Source organism: Camelus ferus, chromosome 23 (assembly GCF_009834535.1).
Source record: "Camelus ferus isolate YT-003-E chromosome 23, BCGSAC_Cfer_1.0, whole genome shotgun sequence".
Taxonomy (NCBI): domain Eukaryota; kingdom Metazoa; phylum Chordata; class Mammalia; order Artiodactyla; family Camelidae; genus Camelus; species Camelus ferus.
Window position 1 is genome coordinate 20,838,317 of NC_045718.1, and position 16,438 is coordinate 20,854,754.

The 16,438-nt window shown below is 37.5% G+C and overlaps 2 protein-coding genes across 6 annotated transcripts in view; one reads left to right on the forward strand and one right to left on the reverse strand.

The window, feature by feature from the left end:
• Positions 1 to 215: 215 nt before the first annotated feature.
• Positions 216 to 16,438, reverse strand: part of LPGAT1 (lysophosphatidylglycerol acyltransferase 1) — an 88,892-nt gene continuing 72,669 nt past the window's right edge. For 3 of the 5 annotated variants that reach the window (XM_032466433.1, XM_032466431.1, XM_032466429.1), the window contains 3 exons: positions 14,591 to 14,638; positions 8,808 to 8,914; positions 216 to 6,472 (listed from right to left, as the gene is read on the reverse strand). In XM_032466433.1, coding sequence (XP_032322324.1) covers positions 6,321 to 6,472; positions 8,808 to 8,914; positions 14,591 to 14,638 — 307 coding nt within the window. In that variant the 3' untranslated portion in view covers positions 216 to 6,320. The remainder of the gene's footprint in view (positions 6,473 to 8,807; positions 8,915 to 14,590; positions 14,639 to 16,438) is intronic. The other 2 variants (XM_032466430.1, XM_032466432.1) reach the window with 2 other exon arrangements.
• LOC116659221 (small nuclear ribonucleoprotein G-like) lies at positions 10,064 to 10,643 on the forward strand (the record flags this gene model as incomplete). Its single annotated transcript, XM_032466426.1, is given in 2 exon segments — positions 10,064 to 10,265; positions 10,268 to 10,643. Coding segments are annotated over 2 exon segments (255 nt in total), but the record flags the coding sequence as incomplete, so codon positions are not given.

Below are 16,438 nucleotides of genomic sequence, written 5' to 3' on the forward strand. Positions count from 1 at the left end.
AAGAAAACATCGTTCCAATTTCTTCCTTCATTAAATGGGTTTATCATACCTAATTAATTTTCTGACTGTGAAAACAGCCTGTCTCATTTTCAGAGGTTAGACAACCCTCCTCCCATGGTCCATTTGTGTGTGTGTTTATATGTGAATTGGGTAATTGATAACTTGGTTTATGTTTCTTATGCCTCCAAGAGTTAAGAACAAGGTTGTCCAAGTCCTGAGAGGTAAAAATTTATTGATTTATATCGTATCAGCATGTTATGATATGGTCACACCTGCTCATACAGCTGACTTTTTCTTATAGCCAAGAGAGGAAATTTTTTCCTTTTAAAAATACAATTTTTTTTCAGCAGGAAGAAACATTTTTAAAAAACAAACATTTTCGTATTAAGTGGAAATTAAAAACAATGGCTCTTCTTTTTTCCCCCAACTCATGAATAGGACTGGTCAGCAACAGATCTCAGAGAGCTTCAAATCTGCTTTCAGGGCTCTGCCCTCAGTTTGTTCTTTGTCTTCCACACAAACCACACTGGGGCGGGGAGAAATTACAGCCTCACTGAAACAGCAGCCGAAATCCAGATAGGAAAAGAAGAGGTAGACTGAACTGTACAATTTAACTTATTTGGTAGATTGTGTAAGATACTTAAAGACGTTTAAAAGTTTTCAGTGGGATCAAACATACTCTCCAAACAAATATCTAAACAATAAATGTTTTCAATGCTCAAAACACGATCTTAGAGATGCCTATTATCAGTATACTTAACTCTGAAAAATGAAAGCATAGAACCAACTTTAGAAATATGCGAGCTTCCCATGCACTTCAGGAAGCTTTTGTCAAATTCTTCAAACCAAAGCACCCTCTTGAAGGACTGATATTAATGATTTCCCACTCTTTAAAGCCCCTGCAAGAGTCAGTGATAGGAACATCTTGAGAGCAGTACGTTCACTCGACACAAACAGTTTAAAAAAAAAAAAAAGCACAGGGCAGTGGTGTGCTGAAGACGGCTCCTACTGGCTCCCTAGAGCTGATTGTTAAATTTTAGGATTTTGCCAGTAGTTGCTAAATAGTTGTTATTCAAGTTAAATTATATAAGCTTACAATGAGCGCTGAAGCTATAAGTGGTTCACTTTAATGGGTATAATTTGTACAAGGGTAAGACATAGTTTAATAGATCACATATCAAAGTGAATGACAATAAATATGACAAATAAACAGATTAGGATGTAATTCTACTTTTCAAATCATGGCTGAATTACAATCAGATTGGCAAGAGTTCAGCAAAAATCAGTTAAAGCATCCTGGGAGAATCAACTGGCTATATGGAATTTACAATAAAGTACATTTTATTATTATTTGTTAATTGTATTAGGTATCCTTGCCATCAGCAAAATTTATAGCAAACTTGTGTACACTTGTATACATAATTTTTTTTTCTAGGAGAGCAGAATATTAAACATTTACCAGTATACCACTGGATGGGGAAAATGGGGAGGGAGTGAGAATAGTTTAAAACCAAAGAAGGAAGTACGTTTTTCATTTGGTTTTTCAGTTTGCCCTCAGCATCCAACTGCCATGACACACATCCACAGATATTAATGCCAAAATATCTCCAGTAAAATACAAACACCCTACCCCCACTACTAAGAATTAAAAGCAGTTTACTTGAAAAAAAATCAACTTTATTTTTTTCTAGGTTAAAAAAAATAGAACCAGCTATTCATTTTTGTTGAGAAAATGCTTCTTCTGGCGTTCACATCTATATTTCTGAAAAGGTGGTCTGGTTACTATAATAAACCCAAATGCATTCACAAACCAGATCCACATGTGACCAGCCCTTTACAAAATTTAGTTACAGTTGCCACAGCCTTTACATTCATTCTTATTATACATTATTACATGCAGATACACAAAGAAAGAGACAGGTCAACAAGCTGAAGTAAACATTATGGCATCAGGAAAACTAAAATCCACCTGTATAAAATAAATACAACTTTGTAATAACTGTAAAGAAAATGAAAGCACTTAATACAACAATGGCAGGTCCATGTATAACTGTTTCATTACTCAGTCATGAAGTAAGTCACTGTAAAATGCATAGACTCTTTACATGTAAAGAATTTGTGCATCACAGTCATGTGTTCAACAGTTTTACACAATAAAAATAAAGCCATTCAAAATATGTGTGTATACCTTGCAACTAGATTACACTTAAAAATTTTTTTTGCTCTTTTAACTGTTTTAAAAAAATATTAAATGTAAAAATCCTCAAATGGAAATTTTGCAGAAAAACCCTTATTTTATCTTCCGTATGTCTACAGTCACCCTCCCCCAATAGTTCAGCACCCTCAGCTTATTCCCAGGGTCCAGTTCCTAATTGTTGGGGATCAATGCAAAAATGATTACAATAAAGCACCAACCAGTGACTTTTCCAGAGAACAACCAGCCCCTCTGTGACCTAGAAATGTCTAACTTAGGTGGTTTTGGTCCCAAACATATTAGTCTCTATGGCCTCATAAAATGAACCAGTAGATTTTCTGCCCAGGGCAGCTTTGCCCTTGCCTTTCGTGTTAACAGACGTAAAATGCACAGCACTACATTGCAAAAAAGTAGGACTCATCATTTTTATCCACCCTCTGTGGACCAGAGCTGACATGTTCATAGTGGAAACTCTGGAGTGGGGTCCTGCATAATTAAGAAAATAACTAACTCTTCCTATTCAGTAATGCAAACAACATCTTCTTAAATATAAAAAGAATCCAACAAGATGATTCATGATTAAAGTCTACTTCCTGTGATCATAACCAGGTCCCACTAGTTCAGAACAGTCTGTAGGGAAGTGATTGTCAAAAAAAACGTTGCTAAGACAAACCTACAAGAAGCAGGTGACGTGAGTGAAGAACAAAGAGGCATTCTTAACGTTGATCCAAACGACGTTAACGCGACGGTGATGTTCTGAGGTTTGCATTTGGTGACTTAATATTTCATTTTCACAAAAAGGCTTGAGAAAAATTACAATACCGCTGTCTTGATTATTCATGGATCCCTTTTCCAGCCCATGGATTATTTAGGCTTTTGTGTTTCCTCTCCCTGAAGCTGTCTTCCCAAATCTTTTCACTACTCATTAACAGTCATAAATATATAGGCAAGAAAAATTAATAAACAACTCAAATCATTTTTAAAAAATTAATAAGCATCCTTAGAAGAAAAAAAATTTGCTGAGAATAAAACTTCAAGATTCCTAAATACAATTCGATTTTTGGCTTACTAGGACTTATTCCTGGATTAATTATCCAGTAATCTCTAGTTCTTTTACTGTGGAAAGTTAAGGGTTGGCTGTAATATTAAAAACTTCTTAATAATATGACAGATCTGAACTCATAGGTATCTATTTAAAAAGATCTACTATTTAGATTCTCAACTTGTATGCCCACCCAAAACATCATCTTCCATGCTGTAATTTTTCTTTACCTCCCACTGGCATATAGGTTTCTCCACAATATCTGTATATTTCAATACCAATAACAGTTTCTGAAGTTAAGAGTGCACTGCCGGGGCGGTCACGTCTGTGGTCACTGCACCTGCCAGTGGCCAAGCAGATGCTCCGTCACTGTGACTTGTTGAGACCAGGATCCAGCAGGGAGTTTTCAACCTCTCTGCTGTGTGAATCCAGGCAGATCAGCTGAGCCCAAGAAGTGCTGAGAGTCTACAAGCTACTTGCATAAAACTGGCACAGTTTTATTTTCTTTCCCCTTGACAAAATGTATATTCTCTAAACACCCTTTGATCTCACTTTGAAAAGCAAATACAAATCAGGAGTTTTAATTCAGTTCTGTACAGTGAGTGGCATATTGCTGCTTCCCTGATTCCCATATAAAAACACTGATTCTCTCTTTACAGCCCCAAGTGCAAGCAGGAGAACTCCAGTTACTGATAAGGAAAACACTATCAATGCTCTCAAACAAACATATTTTGCCAACAGAAGACAGAGGACATGTTGATAAAGAATCAAAGAGGGACAGGGCAGATCAAATACACATCTATTTACAACTCACAGATCGATTTTCAAAAATTGACTCACACCTCTATTGGTTATTTGTCACTCTAGAGACAGCTGAAATGACCGCGCTTGAAAAGTAAAGTGTCTTACAGAATCGTCTGCTTAACGTGTACAGTGTATTAAACTGTATCATGTTCCTTTGGAGCACAGGGATGGCAAAAGTGGCCCTAAACCACAATTCCATATGCGTGTACACACTTCTTTCTTTTTTTCTTTCTTTCTTTTTTTTGATAGGAGAACTGGCCACTCTACCTGTGGCTTGCTTAGCAATGAGGAAAAGGTCTACTGGCCAGGGGTATGCAGGCCACACTCAACAGTGAGCACCTTACCCCCCAGATGGCTGACTAGCCTCTCAAATGAACAATTTCATCTTGTAGTCCAGTAGTGCTTGCGGGGCCTCAAACAGAAGCATCTCTAAGCTTCTATCTGGCTTCCGATCATCGGCCACACCTCTCAATTCAGACTGGCTTCACCTACTTACTGTCACTGTAAGATATATAACGAATTGCTCAGATTTTTAAAAAAATTGCGTCTTACAACAACCGTTACCAAATCAAACACATTAGCACTGTCTTCTGCATTCCACCAGCAGTGGTGGAATATTCAATGAGGTATTTCAGTTAGCACGTCATTCTCTTTCATATATGCACTGAATTAGCCTAAAGATGAAGCTGCAGTGGGCTTTTATTTGGTGTTGCTTTGCCTTTCCCACATAACTGGGAGAAAAATTCACATCTTTTCAGTTTTTTTTTTTTTTTTTTGGTTTATTTAAACATAGAAAACAATAGCCTTTAGTTTTATTTTCTGGCCTACTTCTCAAAATTGTCATTTGTGTGATTAGTGACAACAGGGGAATCTACAATGCTCCTATCACAGCTAACTAGCACTGACTCCCTAGGATCTAAATGGTCTTACAGTCCCAAACCCAAAAATACCCTCTCTCTTAACACTGGGAGCGCAGGTGACGGACCGAGGCAGCGCCAGTACTTTTTGAGAAGAGTTTGGTTCTATTGTGAGGTAAACCACATGAACATAGTGACAAATACAATAACAGTTTTCTAGAACTAAAAACCTGACTTTGTCCTTTCAAAAGCAATTGGAAGAGACTGGGAAGCCTTTTTGCTGGTCTGTCTCCTGGTTACACCGCTCTGACATGGGCAGCTCCATGACGGGATAACGGAACATGGGTAATGGGGGTGCCATGGGAGAACGTGTCGCCATTTTAAACCAGTACCTGGCTCTGGCTCATACTTTTCCAATAAGCTAGCCTATTTTGCCATAAATTGATCATTTAAATGTTTTACATTAATTTGTTTCAACCAATCCCAAATGCATTTGATGCTAATATGCAAAATGGAGGGGGAAAAAAGGCTCTGCTCTGGACAGAAGCCTCAATGTGGTGCCCAGCGCAGGTGGTGCTGGAGAGTGTCCGCACACAGATGAACACGCAGACAGGCAGCTTCTGGAGGCCCCACTCACTGTTCACGCTTATGTTTGTTTTCAGGCTACGTTACTAATCCTTTGCTATAGATGCATCTGATAAAAGTGCATTTTGTAAAAGACAAATATCAATCTATGATATGCCTTCTATACAAGAGGAGACATCAAGCGACCCCACCTCATACAAGGAAAAGCCCTAGCGCATGTAAACACGGCACTGGACTGAGCTAGTCTTTCTAAAGAACACATTCCAGTACCAGAATACGCCCATGGACACTGCTTCCCCGCCCAGGGCATGCTTGACAACGAACCTCACAGAGTTGCTGAGGACTGCAGCATTGCTGCAAACAACAGGGAACAGTTCTTCAGAAGGTGCCAACCAGCTTCCCGCAAGGTCACTAGGAACAGCAAAGGTTGGGGGAAATGACGCGCTCTACGGCACTGCCCAAATAGAGACGGCTAGCTAAGTGGAACGAATACGTACAACTTGCTCTGAGTTTGAACTAGATTATCAGGTATTTCTCTCAGAGAGTCTCCTAGGATGGTTTTATGATTTCCTCTTCTCCAAATGTGATGTTTGCTTAAATGTGTGGTAGAGTGTATCTTTTGAAAACATGAAAAGTCCTTAAAACACATTAGCAGGTCATTATATTATTGATCCTCATTTTAGTAGAGTTTTAAAATATCCCAAAGGGGGATAAATATTAGTCCATCCATTGAATTTCCTTCGCTTTTTTTTATATATTTTGTTTTGCGCATGTAAAATAATGCACGCTTATGAAAGTCTGAACTCCTGTGGTGACCTTGACAAGTTCAAGTCAATTCCTAAAACAGGCAATGGTAAAAATACCGAAAGATGTTGTACCACATGTAGCCTGACAAAAATGCAAAAGACTGTATGAGAAATATCCACATGTTGCTGAGGGTCATATCCCTGGAAACAGCTTCTTTACGGCCGTTGGGAGGTGGAAAAGCCCCTAAAAGACAAGATAAAATATTACTTTATTTCACTGTGGTGGTAGGTGTCCTAGAACAAAAGCTGAATATTAGTCTAACTAGTTTTTTGTGGCTTTTTAAAAGCACTTTCTGTGACTTCTCGTTGCTCTTAAAGAGAGATTATCATTTGAAACACAATTTTCAAACTGCCGAGCCCTTTCCTGCCGCTGAGCCTTTGCCTTCTCTGCCTGGAATGCCCCCTCTTCCATCTCAGTGAATGGCAGGCTCCGTGCATTCTTCCTATATCAGAAAAATACCACCCATCTCTTCTGCCCACCAGTCACCTTCAACTCCATGCTCATTTCCTTCTTGGCACTTTTTACAATCTGTATCTTGATCCTGATCTATCTCTCTTTTTTTTTTTCTTTCCTACAGACTGGTTTACTCTCCGTCTCCTGCTGGAATCTAAACTGCGTGAGAGCAGTCACTCGGGCCGCCTTGTTTTCAATGGTATCCCTAGAGATTTCCACCATGGCTAGGATACAGGATATGTGAAATCAATTAAATAATTTCCAAAATAACATAACTTACACTAATTCCTCTATTTACAAATGAAATGTTTTTGCCACAAAAGAGGTTGTACATTACTGATATTATTTTCAAATGGCAATATGGTTTATGGAATACATCTTAATAATAAAAAGGAGAAACACCACGTAAACAAATGTCTTTAAATTCTTTTCCAGAAAGGAAAGCTAGACTACTTTGGAGCAATATTTAAGGTCATCTTGAAAACACTCTTCAGCCTTTCAAACAGTCTTTGTCCCTGCTGATAATCCCCTAGGGTAAGCTGATTCTTGAAAGGATTTGCTTCCAACAATTTACAGAGAACATTTTTAAGTTTCAAAGTCTATTATGCAAATAGTTTTCTTCAAAAGAGGTTTACATTATTGTTGCTACGATTTAGACCAAATATCATAGAGATTGAGACTGAAAAAGAGAGATCTTGTTGGCCTCTTAATTACCTGATGCCTTCTTACACATCCAACCTGTCTTGTCTTTAAATTCTAGAGTAAGAACCAAGGAATGTGCGCAGCACAGAGGTGCATCCTGTTTAACGAGTCTTACTAGGAATTCTAACGGCATACAGTGTCCTACTCATGTCATATTAACACGCACTACTCCAAAGCCTCAGGTTCAGAAAGATAAAATGACAAAGGAACCCTATTGAGGACAAAGTGAAGCAATTTTAAACACACAGACAAAATCCTTAGAGGTAATTAACAGTTTCAGTCTTTGCTTATTAGTACTAGATCTTTGACAATCTGATTTATTTTTGTTGATTTTTTTTTTTTTTTGGTTTGTTGTTGTTGTTTTTATTTTGTGGGGAGAGGTAACTAGGTTTACTTATTTATTTATTCTTAGAGGAGGTACTGGGGATTGAACCCAGGACCTCAAGCATGCTAAGCATGCACTCTACCACTTGAGCTATATCCTCCCCCCAAATCTGATTTAATATCTATTTTAATTATGTACCAAAAAACTCTAAGTGGGAAGAAAATTGGGCCTCTATTAATCTAAAACCCCATGGCGATCCTCAGACCTGGGACAACTTTCTCTTCATCTTTTTATTCCTATTGCAGGCTCTAGCAAATAGGCCTACCACACAGCTGTCTGGGGAAGCACTCTGGAAGTGCCTGGCATTCTACCAAGGTTAATTTTCTTCTTTCCTAACTACCTGTTTTCCTCCCTCTCTCCTCCTCCCCTCCTCCCCCTCTCCTCCTCCCCTCCTCCCCTCCTATGTCTTTTTCACTGCATTTTAGTTTTCATAGAACGTAGAGAATACTGAGTATAGAAAAGTGATCTGAAGGTAAATAGACTTTTTTCTCCCTAGGAGAAAAATGTAATAAGGCTGTATCCATGAAAACTTAAAAGGTAAATGTTATCCCTCTGTGTAAAGAAAAGAACAAGCACGTGAAAATGCAGTTAAAAATGATCTGAAATGACTACAAGGTGATGGCATTAGTCAAACGATCAAGTCCAATGCCAAAACATGAATGATATTTGCTATTTCATAAAACGGCCCATATAATCATGGATGTATAACTGCAGTCTTCCACAGATTGTGTACTTTCTTGAACGAGATCCATGTATACAATGTTTTTACTCATCATTTGATTTTTCCACACTGGCTGATGAAGCAAGAGCCTGAATAAATTTAGCATAAATTTGTCTTTATAAAAATTCTAAGCTGAAATTCTTCTATACAGAAATACTTCGATTCCTTTAGGGTATTTGAAGAATCAAAAAATGGTTCAGATACACCTTTGAAACTATCAGTAACTTCAGGAATGCACGTAGTAGGATTCTGTGTACCTGTTTCATAAAAATGTGACAAGAGGTCCTCTTTTTCAATAAAACGTTGATAGAGCCAATCAGCAAGGTCATCAGTCTCCAGGGGTACATCTTTAACTGGAAAGATCCTATTAAGATCAGGGGAAAAAAGCAAAAACTACTTTAATTCAGGAGTCAGAGTCACTCAGAACCACAATTCAGCTTTATGGGCCTGGCATGCTTCTGCTGCGCGACTCTGCTACACAATTCAGCTTTAGATTATCCTGAATCTATGAGTAATTATTGAGAAACGCCTGTCTTCCTATGTTTGTAGGTTTAAGGAGGAGCGGTTTTTGGAACAGATGAAGTTTTAAAATGCAGCTTCTTTAGAACACATGTATAGTACTCAAATGCTAGGCCAAATAATGCATCTTAGCAATGTTCTTTTGGTGGGAATGTCTGGGAACCGGACAGAATCTGCCTAAATTGGTGCTTTTTTGTTAACTGTATCACAGATACTGGTTTCACTGCAGAGCCAACTCTCACTGACCGGGCGTAGTTGCTGGAACGTGACCCTGAACATTCTGCAACCGCGTCCTTACTCAACAGGAAATGGGGTGATCAGTGATGTCTCCCCATTGCAAGTGAGAACAGAAAGGGGCAGCAGGATTAAGTACTATAATTTGTTGACCTTGAAAAAGTGCTTCTTTCTTTTCTTTTTTGTTTTCCAATGGGGGAGGTGTTATTTTTTTCCTCATCGTAGGTATAAAGGTACATTGTTAAAAGTCTGCAAAAGTTTTCTTTGTGTGAAAAATGCAGTCCCTGCCCCTCTGCCCTTTGTTTCTTCCTCCCCAGGGGAAATGATTTTCACCTCTTCGTATTTATCACCATGTTTCTTCTTCAGTTTTAGGGCTTATCCACTGACTATCAGAGATGAGGACTAACCTCCTTCCTTTTCCTGTTCCCACCACATGAGCACTGTCCTTACCACCTTCCCAATGCAGTTGTATGGTCATTTTAACTACTACAATATTTGACATTTACACTATTATCATCATGTAAACATATTCAAAGCTAAGTCATGGAGTAAACCATGACTACTTTTTCTTTCCTATCCGACTTTTGTTCTCCCTGTGTTGAGCAACTGCATTGTTTTCTAGGTACATATAACAAGTTCAACCACAAACGCTGGGCCAATTGTCTAAAATCAATTCTCTGGATCACGTCTGCAAACTTTCCTTTAAGGGGCCAGAGAGAAAATATTTAGCCTTTGCAAGCTATTATGATCTCTGTCCCAACTATTCTACTCTGCTTTGTACTGGAAAGACAGCAAAGCTCACCCTCCTGAGTTGAAGAAATTTATAGACAAGAAGTTATCACTGAAATTAAATGGGAGCAGATATGTCCAAGGAATATTGCAGGAATTTGATCCTTTCGTGAATCTTGTGATAGATGAATGTGTGGAGATGGCAACGAGTGGGCAACATAACAACACCGGAATGTGGTAACATAAGGAAATGGTATCATCACGTTAGAAGCCTTGGAACAACTATGAACAATGGCTGTGTTCACCAGAGAGATCAGCTGCTTCCACATGTCTCTTCCCCACATTTTACTATGATAAAAATTGGGTCATGTACATTTTCTTATTGAACATTTTTTTGTTAAATAAGCTTTTGTAACAGTAAATAAATAAATAAATAGCCATAGAGCTAAAGAATATCTTGAAATAGTGTTTAAAACATCTTTATAGGGAGAAAAGTGACATTAAAAATAAGGCTGATGTAGAGGATGGGTACAGCTCAGTAGTAGAGCACGTGCCTTCACGAGCTCCTGAGTTCAATCCCCAGTACCTCCATTAAGAAAAAAAAAAAAAAAAGCTGACTTAAACAGAGGTAATGTGGGTTTACCAAGTGAACTCTTGAAAGAATGTGGTGAGGCTGATGAGGTATCTAATCAAAATGGGGTGAGTGTGGGAGTAGGGCTCTGTTTTAACAGAAAATCTCTCCTACCATCTGCTTAGAATAGCTTGGACATTCTCTTGCTTTAGGAGACAGGCAGGAGGGCAGACCAAATGCTCCCTCAAGAGTAATCTACCTCTATTACTCATTGTTTGGTCACCATGGGATTAAAATATTAAAACGACTAATCTCCTAAAATGGCAGAGTATCAAATGCACTGAATACCAGTCATCTTGGAAGCAAATAAAAGGAGTTCTTGTGGGACATAAATAAGTAAATTATAGAAATAAACCTTTCCAATACCAATAGCTAAACAAATGACAAACCAGCTCTTAATTTTCAAGAAACAAAAATTCTTATTATCAGTAATCTAGAACGTGCTCCTAAATACAGAGTATTCTACCAAAATCCATAGAATCAGATTTACGAGTACTAGATAAATCATACTTTAATAAAAAGATATAAAATCATGCTTAGCAGATGGCACCTCTATACATTCTCGTTAGAATATTAGTATTTCATGCCACCAAGACTCCGAAATGTGAGCTGACAAACAACATGGCTAAACCCTCAATTCAATTATGCCATCTACATGTAAGGAGCTACTCAGCCCTGAAGAAGATAAATAGTTCATGCTTTCTAAAACCTAATAATCTAGCAGAGGGATAAGGAAAGCAAGTAATCTAAAACCAGAATGTGGGAAATGTTGTATAAGGAGTTTAAAGAATTTCAAATGAAGGGGTGTGCATGTCTACTTAGGACACAGGATACGTGGAAAAGGTATCACTTGAGTTGGCCTAAAAGAGTGAGGAGGATTAAAAAACATTTTACAATTTTTTAACAAAGTAACAATATGTATACCATTTTCAAGAGTCAGAGTACTACAAGGTTTACAATAAAAAAATAATAGGGCTTATTTTTTCCCTCCTTAGATACCTGTTTCCCAGATAGAATCCCTGTTCACCTCCACACCATGTATAAATCTGCTAAATAACACCACAGTTTCTAGATCATCCAATTTAAAATGTACTCACTAACCTCCTACCCTGGAAGGTAAGAACCTGGCTCTCTTCTACTTCTGTCCTCGTCTTCTTCTGCCTCCTCCTCCTCTCCTGCAGAGTTAATAATTCCTCCTCAGGGTCATCTCTGTCCTTTGTAACTATGCTTATTAGTATATGTTCTCTTTATTTCCCTTTGTGTCTGTTTCTTCTATCAGACCGTGCCATATTCACCTTTGCACACCTATTGTGTAAATCAGCGCCTGCTCCTTTGTAGGAACTCAGGTTTGCTGAACCGAAGTAAATTCAAAGTAATCCACCAGTGTAAAACTTTACAAGGTACCATCTGTAACCGCCATAAACACATGGGCATGGTTAGCTGACATCACCAGGGTTAGAAGGACATTAAGGATAATTCAGAAATGCAGAAACCACTTGTCATCAAAAATAGATTTATGGACAAGAATAGATATTGTCAAATTTAATATATCAGAATATCTCCCAGCAGTCAATTTCCAGAAGTTCGCTTTGATCCATCATCCTTAGGTAAGCTGCTCAGGCCTCATCCTCAACATACTAAAATGTAGTATTTTTATAGCTTTCCCTTGACTTCACTAGCAAGATTTACAAAAAAAACAACCACTCAGTAATCTGAAAATAGAATTCAGCAACCCAGATATAAACTTTTTACCCACTTCAAATATAGGGAAAAACAGGTTCTCAGGTAGCAAATCTAGGGTCATATAGGAGAGAATTTTGAGTGACTTGAAGTCTGTGTAGAAAGGAAGGCAGCAAATACTCAGCACTGGGGCTACCTCTTCCCTTCACAGTCAGGGACAACTGAGCCTGGTACCCCTTTCCCTTGAGTCCTGCTCCTTATAATAGTCAAAGCTGTAGCTAACCAACACGCCACTTGAAGGTATAAATAATGAGATGGCATTGGTAGCACCTCAAACTTATACCTTTATTCGTGTTACATCCCTTGAAGCACAAATGCTTGCTAAATGAACTGAACTCTCCGGTAAGCAAAACTGAACAGTGGTATATTTGCTTAAGAGAATCACTATTATGCTTTCCACGAGTCTAATGGCTTTTTAAAGTTTCTCCTTTAAGATTTTTATTTTTTTATAGCGGTTTAAGATTCACAGCAAAATTGAGGGGAAGGTACAGAGATTTCCCCCTAATGACTTCAAGTAACTAAAAGATAAATAATGATCACCAGTGAGAGTTATGCTTAACCATTATTAACCAATTAAAATTTAAACTCTAAGAATTATTTTTTGGGGGGGATATAATATTTCTAACAAAACTTAATTAGAAAACAAAAAGTATTTAAAAAAAATTGGGGGGGGTAGTTAGGTTTATTTATTTATTTATTTTTAGAGGAGGTACTGGGGATTGAATCCAGGATCTTATGTATGCTAAGCATGTGCTCTACCACTTGAGCTATACCCTCCCCTACAAAAAGTACTTTTTGAATACCAATGACAGTCATTGTTCTTGACTCTGAAGAAATCTGGAAGTGAAAAAGACAAGGTGACCCCCAGAGGGCCAAGAAGATAGGAACCAGAGCACTTCATTTCCAAAGCTTATTATAGTTCTCCGAATTATATTATGTCCAGATTCATATATTGAAAATAACTTAGTAAATTAGATATTAGGTTACGTCTTGGTTCTTTACAATGTTAACAGTAAAAAATATCTTTCATATTATAACTTCTTACAAATATTTGAGAAGAAATTAGGCATATGTTCTAACTAGAGAATGAAGATTTTATCTTATTTGAAATGATGATTTACCTCTTTTAAATCTTCAACTTCATTACAGAAATACAGAATGCAATCTATAATATGGTCAAACCTCAATTAAGATTTTAATGTCTCCAGCATCCTGAATAGTGACAAACTAAAATGTTTTGTTTTCTTAAAGAAAAAAAAAACTATTGGTGCAGAAAAGAAAAAAGAATTTGGAGGTGGTGAACATTAAAAAAAAAGTGGCAATCAGAACTAAAAACCTGAAGATTAAGTTTAATGTCTAACTTTCCATTTTCCAACTGGAAGCTTTGAATAGTGACTGATGACTAAAATGCCCAGCCTTTTCCAGCGAAAAGCCAGGACACAGAGGCTAAGCCACAGAAGATAAGAGCTGACAAGAAAAGCTGACAGGAAGAAGAGAATTATTAGACAGCAGAAGTAGAGGTGAGATAAGTAATAATTGTAAGAGGTGATAGAGAAAAGCTCCAGCACAAAAAAAAAAAAAAAACCAAAGACAGGACACTGTTTCCTTCTGCTAGGGAAAAAGAACACTACTTTTAGTTCAAGAGGTAATCTTATGACCTTATGAGTAATTTGGGGGCTGTGGCTGAGGCTCAGGGTGGTAAACCGCTAAACCTTCATCATTAGTATCTAGTGTGCACCACTTAGGGGTGAGCCACTTTGGAGTTACACAGTTACTGGGGAAAGGTGACCTGAAACTTGGTCCTCATTATGCTGAATAACTGAATTTTAAATTGAAGAATTAATACTCACATTGTTTTTTAAAAAAAAAAAATAAAAGCCTCAAGTAGTACAAAGAGAGGTAAGCATCCCTCCCCAGAGGCATTTGCTGTCAATACCAACCATTCAGCAGTCTGTGCTGGGGAGGACATAGGAGAGGCAGCAATCACTTTTTGCACTTTTGCTTAAGTGCTGCATGCCAAATATCCAATTAAATTATAGTTAAGGATTTATTATACTGATCTTAAGATGTCTCTCAGTTTCAGAGATGTTAATATGTGAAAAATAAGCATCTTAATGGATGAAATATGGTATGTGATGTCTTGCTTACTGTGTTTTTCAGGTATTAATTCTAAGAGGTAACACTTACTTTCTCTCTATGGGGTGGGCTTCAAGTATCACTTTTCTAACCATCAACCTATAAGAAATGTAGTTAGAAAATCATCAGTCACACACAAGTTCCCAAGAAAATCTGGACTTTCTAATCTTTCATTGACCCTGCCCCCATACTGCACTGCTTTAATTATATTAAGCCATGACATGTGGCAGGAAGGATTTCTCTGTCTTGTTCATCTTTAAAACTATCTTAAGCTATTCATTTATCTTACTCTCTCAAATGAATTTTAGAACCACTTGTCAAGTTTCAAAAAAAAAAAAAAACCCTCCAGGATTCTGATTCCAAATACTCCTGAATATAATGTAATTGCAATTATGTTAAATTTATAGGTTAATGTGGGAGAACTGACATGTCTATAATTTTCAGCCTCCGCCTCTAAGAGAACAAAGTATCTCTTTCTACTTATTCAGGTCTTTCATGTTCTTCAATGAAGTTTTATATTTTCCTTCATAAAAGCTTTATACATTTTTTGTTAAGTTTTATTGGTAGATACTTTATAGTCTTGCTCCTGAGAATAGCATCTTCTTAAAAAATTACACTTTCTATTTATTGCAGGATAAAGGGATAATATTGATTTTTCTGTAATAATTTTATATCAAGATTGCTGAACTCTACATACAGATGGTAAACTCAGTTTCTTGGGTTTTCTATGTAGAATACTGAGGTGGTTAACTTCACATGTCAACTTGACTGGACTAGAGGATACCCGTACAGTTGGTAAAACGTCTGTGAGGACGCCACTGGAAGAGACTGGCATTCGAATCAGTGGACTAAGAAGACTGCCCTCACCAATGAGATGGGCAGTATCCAATCCACTGAGGGCCCAAATGCAACAGAAAGGCGGAGGAAGGGTAAATTCAAATCCTGCTTGAGCTAAACATCCACCTTCTCTGGCTCTAGGACATCGGTACTTCTAGTTCTTTCAGATTCCCTTCCCCACCATTCTCAGACCTTGGGATTCAGACTGAATTATGCCACTGGCTTTTCTGGTTCTCCAGTTTGTAGACAGTAGACTACAGGACTTCTCAGCCTCCAAAACCATGAGAGCTGACTCCTATGAGAAATCCCCTCTAACTAATCTCTCTGTATATCCTATTGGTTCTGTTTCTCTGAAGAACCTTGACTAATATCTGTCATTCCAATGGATGATTTATAGCTCATTTTTCAAATAGGTTTAGAACATTTCCAACACCTTTATAGTTTGGGACACAGTAGGGAAAAACCTCTTTTAATGGCTCATCAAACAATATAAGACTATGGACCTTCTTATACCATTACTATGAGGGTATCTTAAGCAAACTATCCTCTATGTGTCACATGGCAGAAGGGGCCTCAATTCTAAATTAAAATTCCTGACATCACTGTCTGGAGTGAAAGAGATAAAATGAGTAGGTATCATTCTCCCCTCAGAGCACTGTACTGACTAAAAATTTAAACTAAAAACAGCATTCAAAAACTATTTCTGACAGACAACCAGACATTATTTACCTCCTGATAGAAGAAGTAAGCAACACCACTTATAAAGTATTTCTTGTCATGCAAATTCAAACCTCAATCTGATAAAGTTTAGTATCTACCTACCAATTTATAGGCAAAACAGGTAACGGAGGGATACACAAGATACAATCCAAAACCAAAACTGTATAAACTCTACAAGGCAAGTAGTCTGGTATCTTCAAAAAATAAACTATAAGGAAAATGAAAAAGAGAGTGGGGAATCTATATATAAAAAGAAACTTAAGAAATACACCAACCAATTGCAATCTAACTGAATCCAAACTGTTTTAAAAAAATAATTCATGAGACAATCTAGGAAATTTG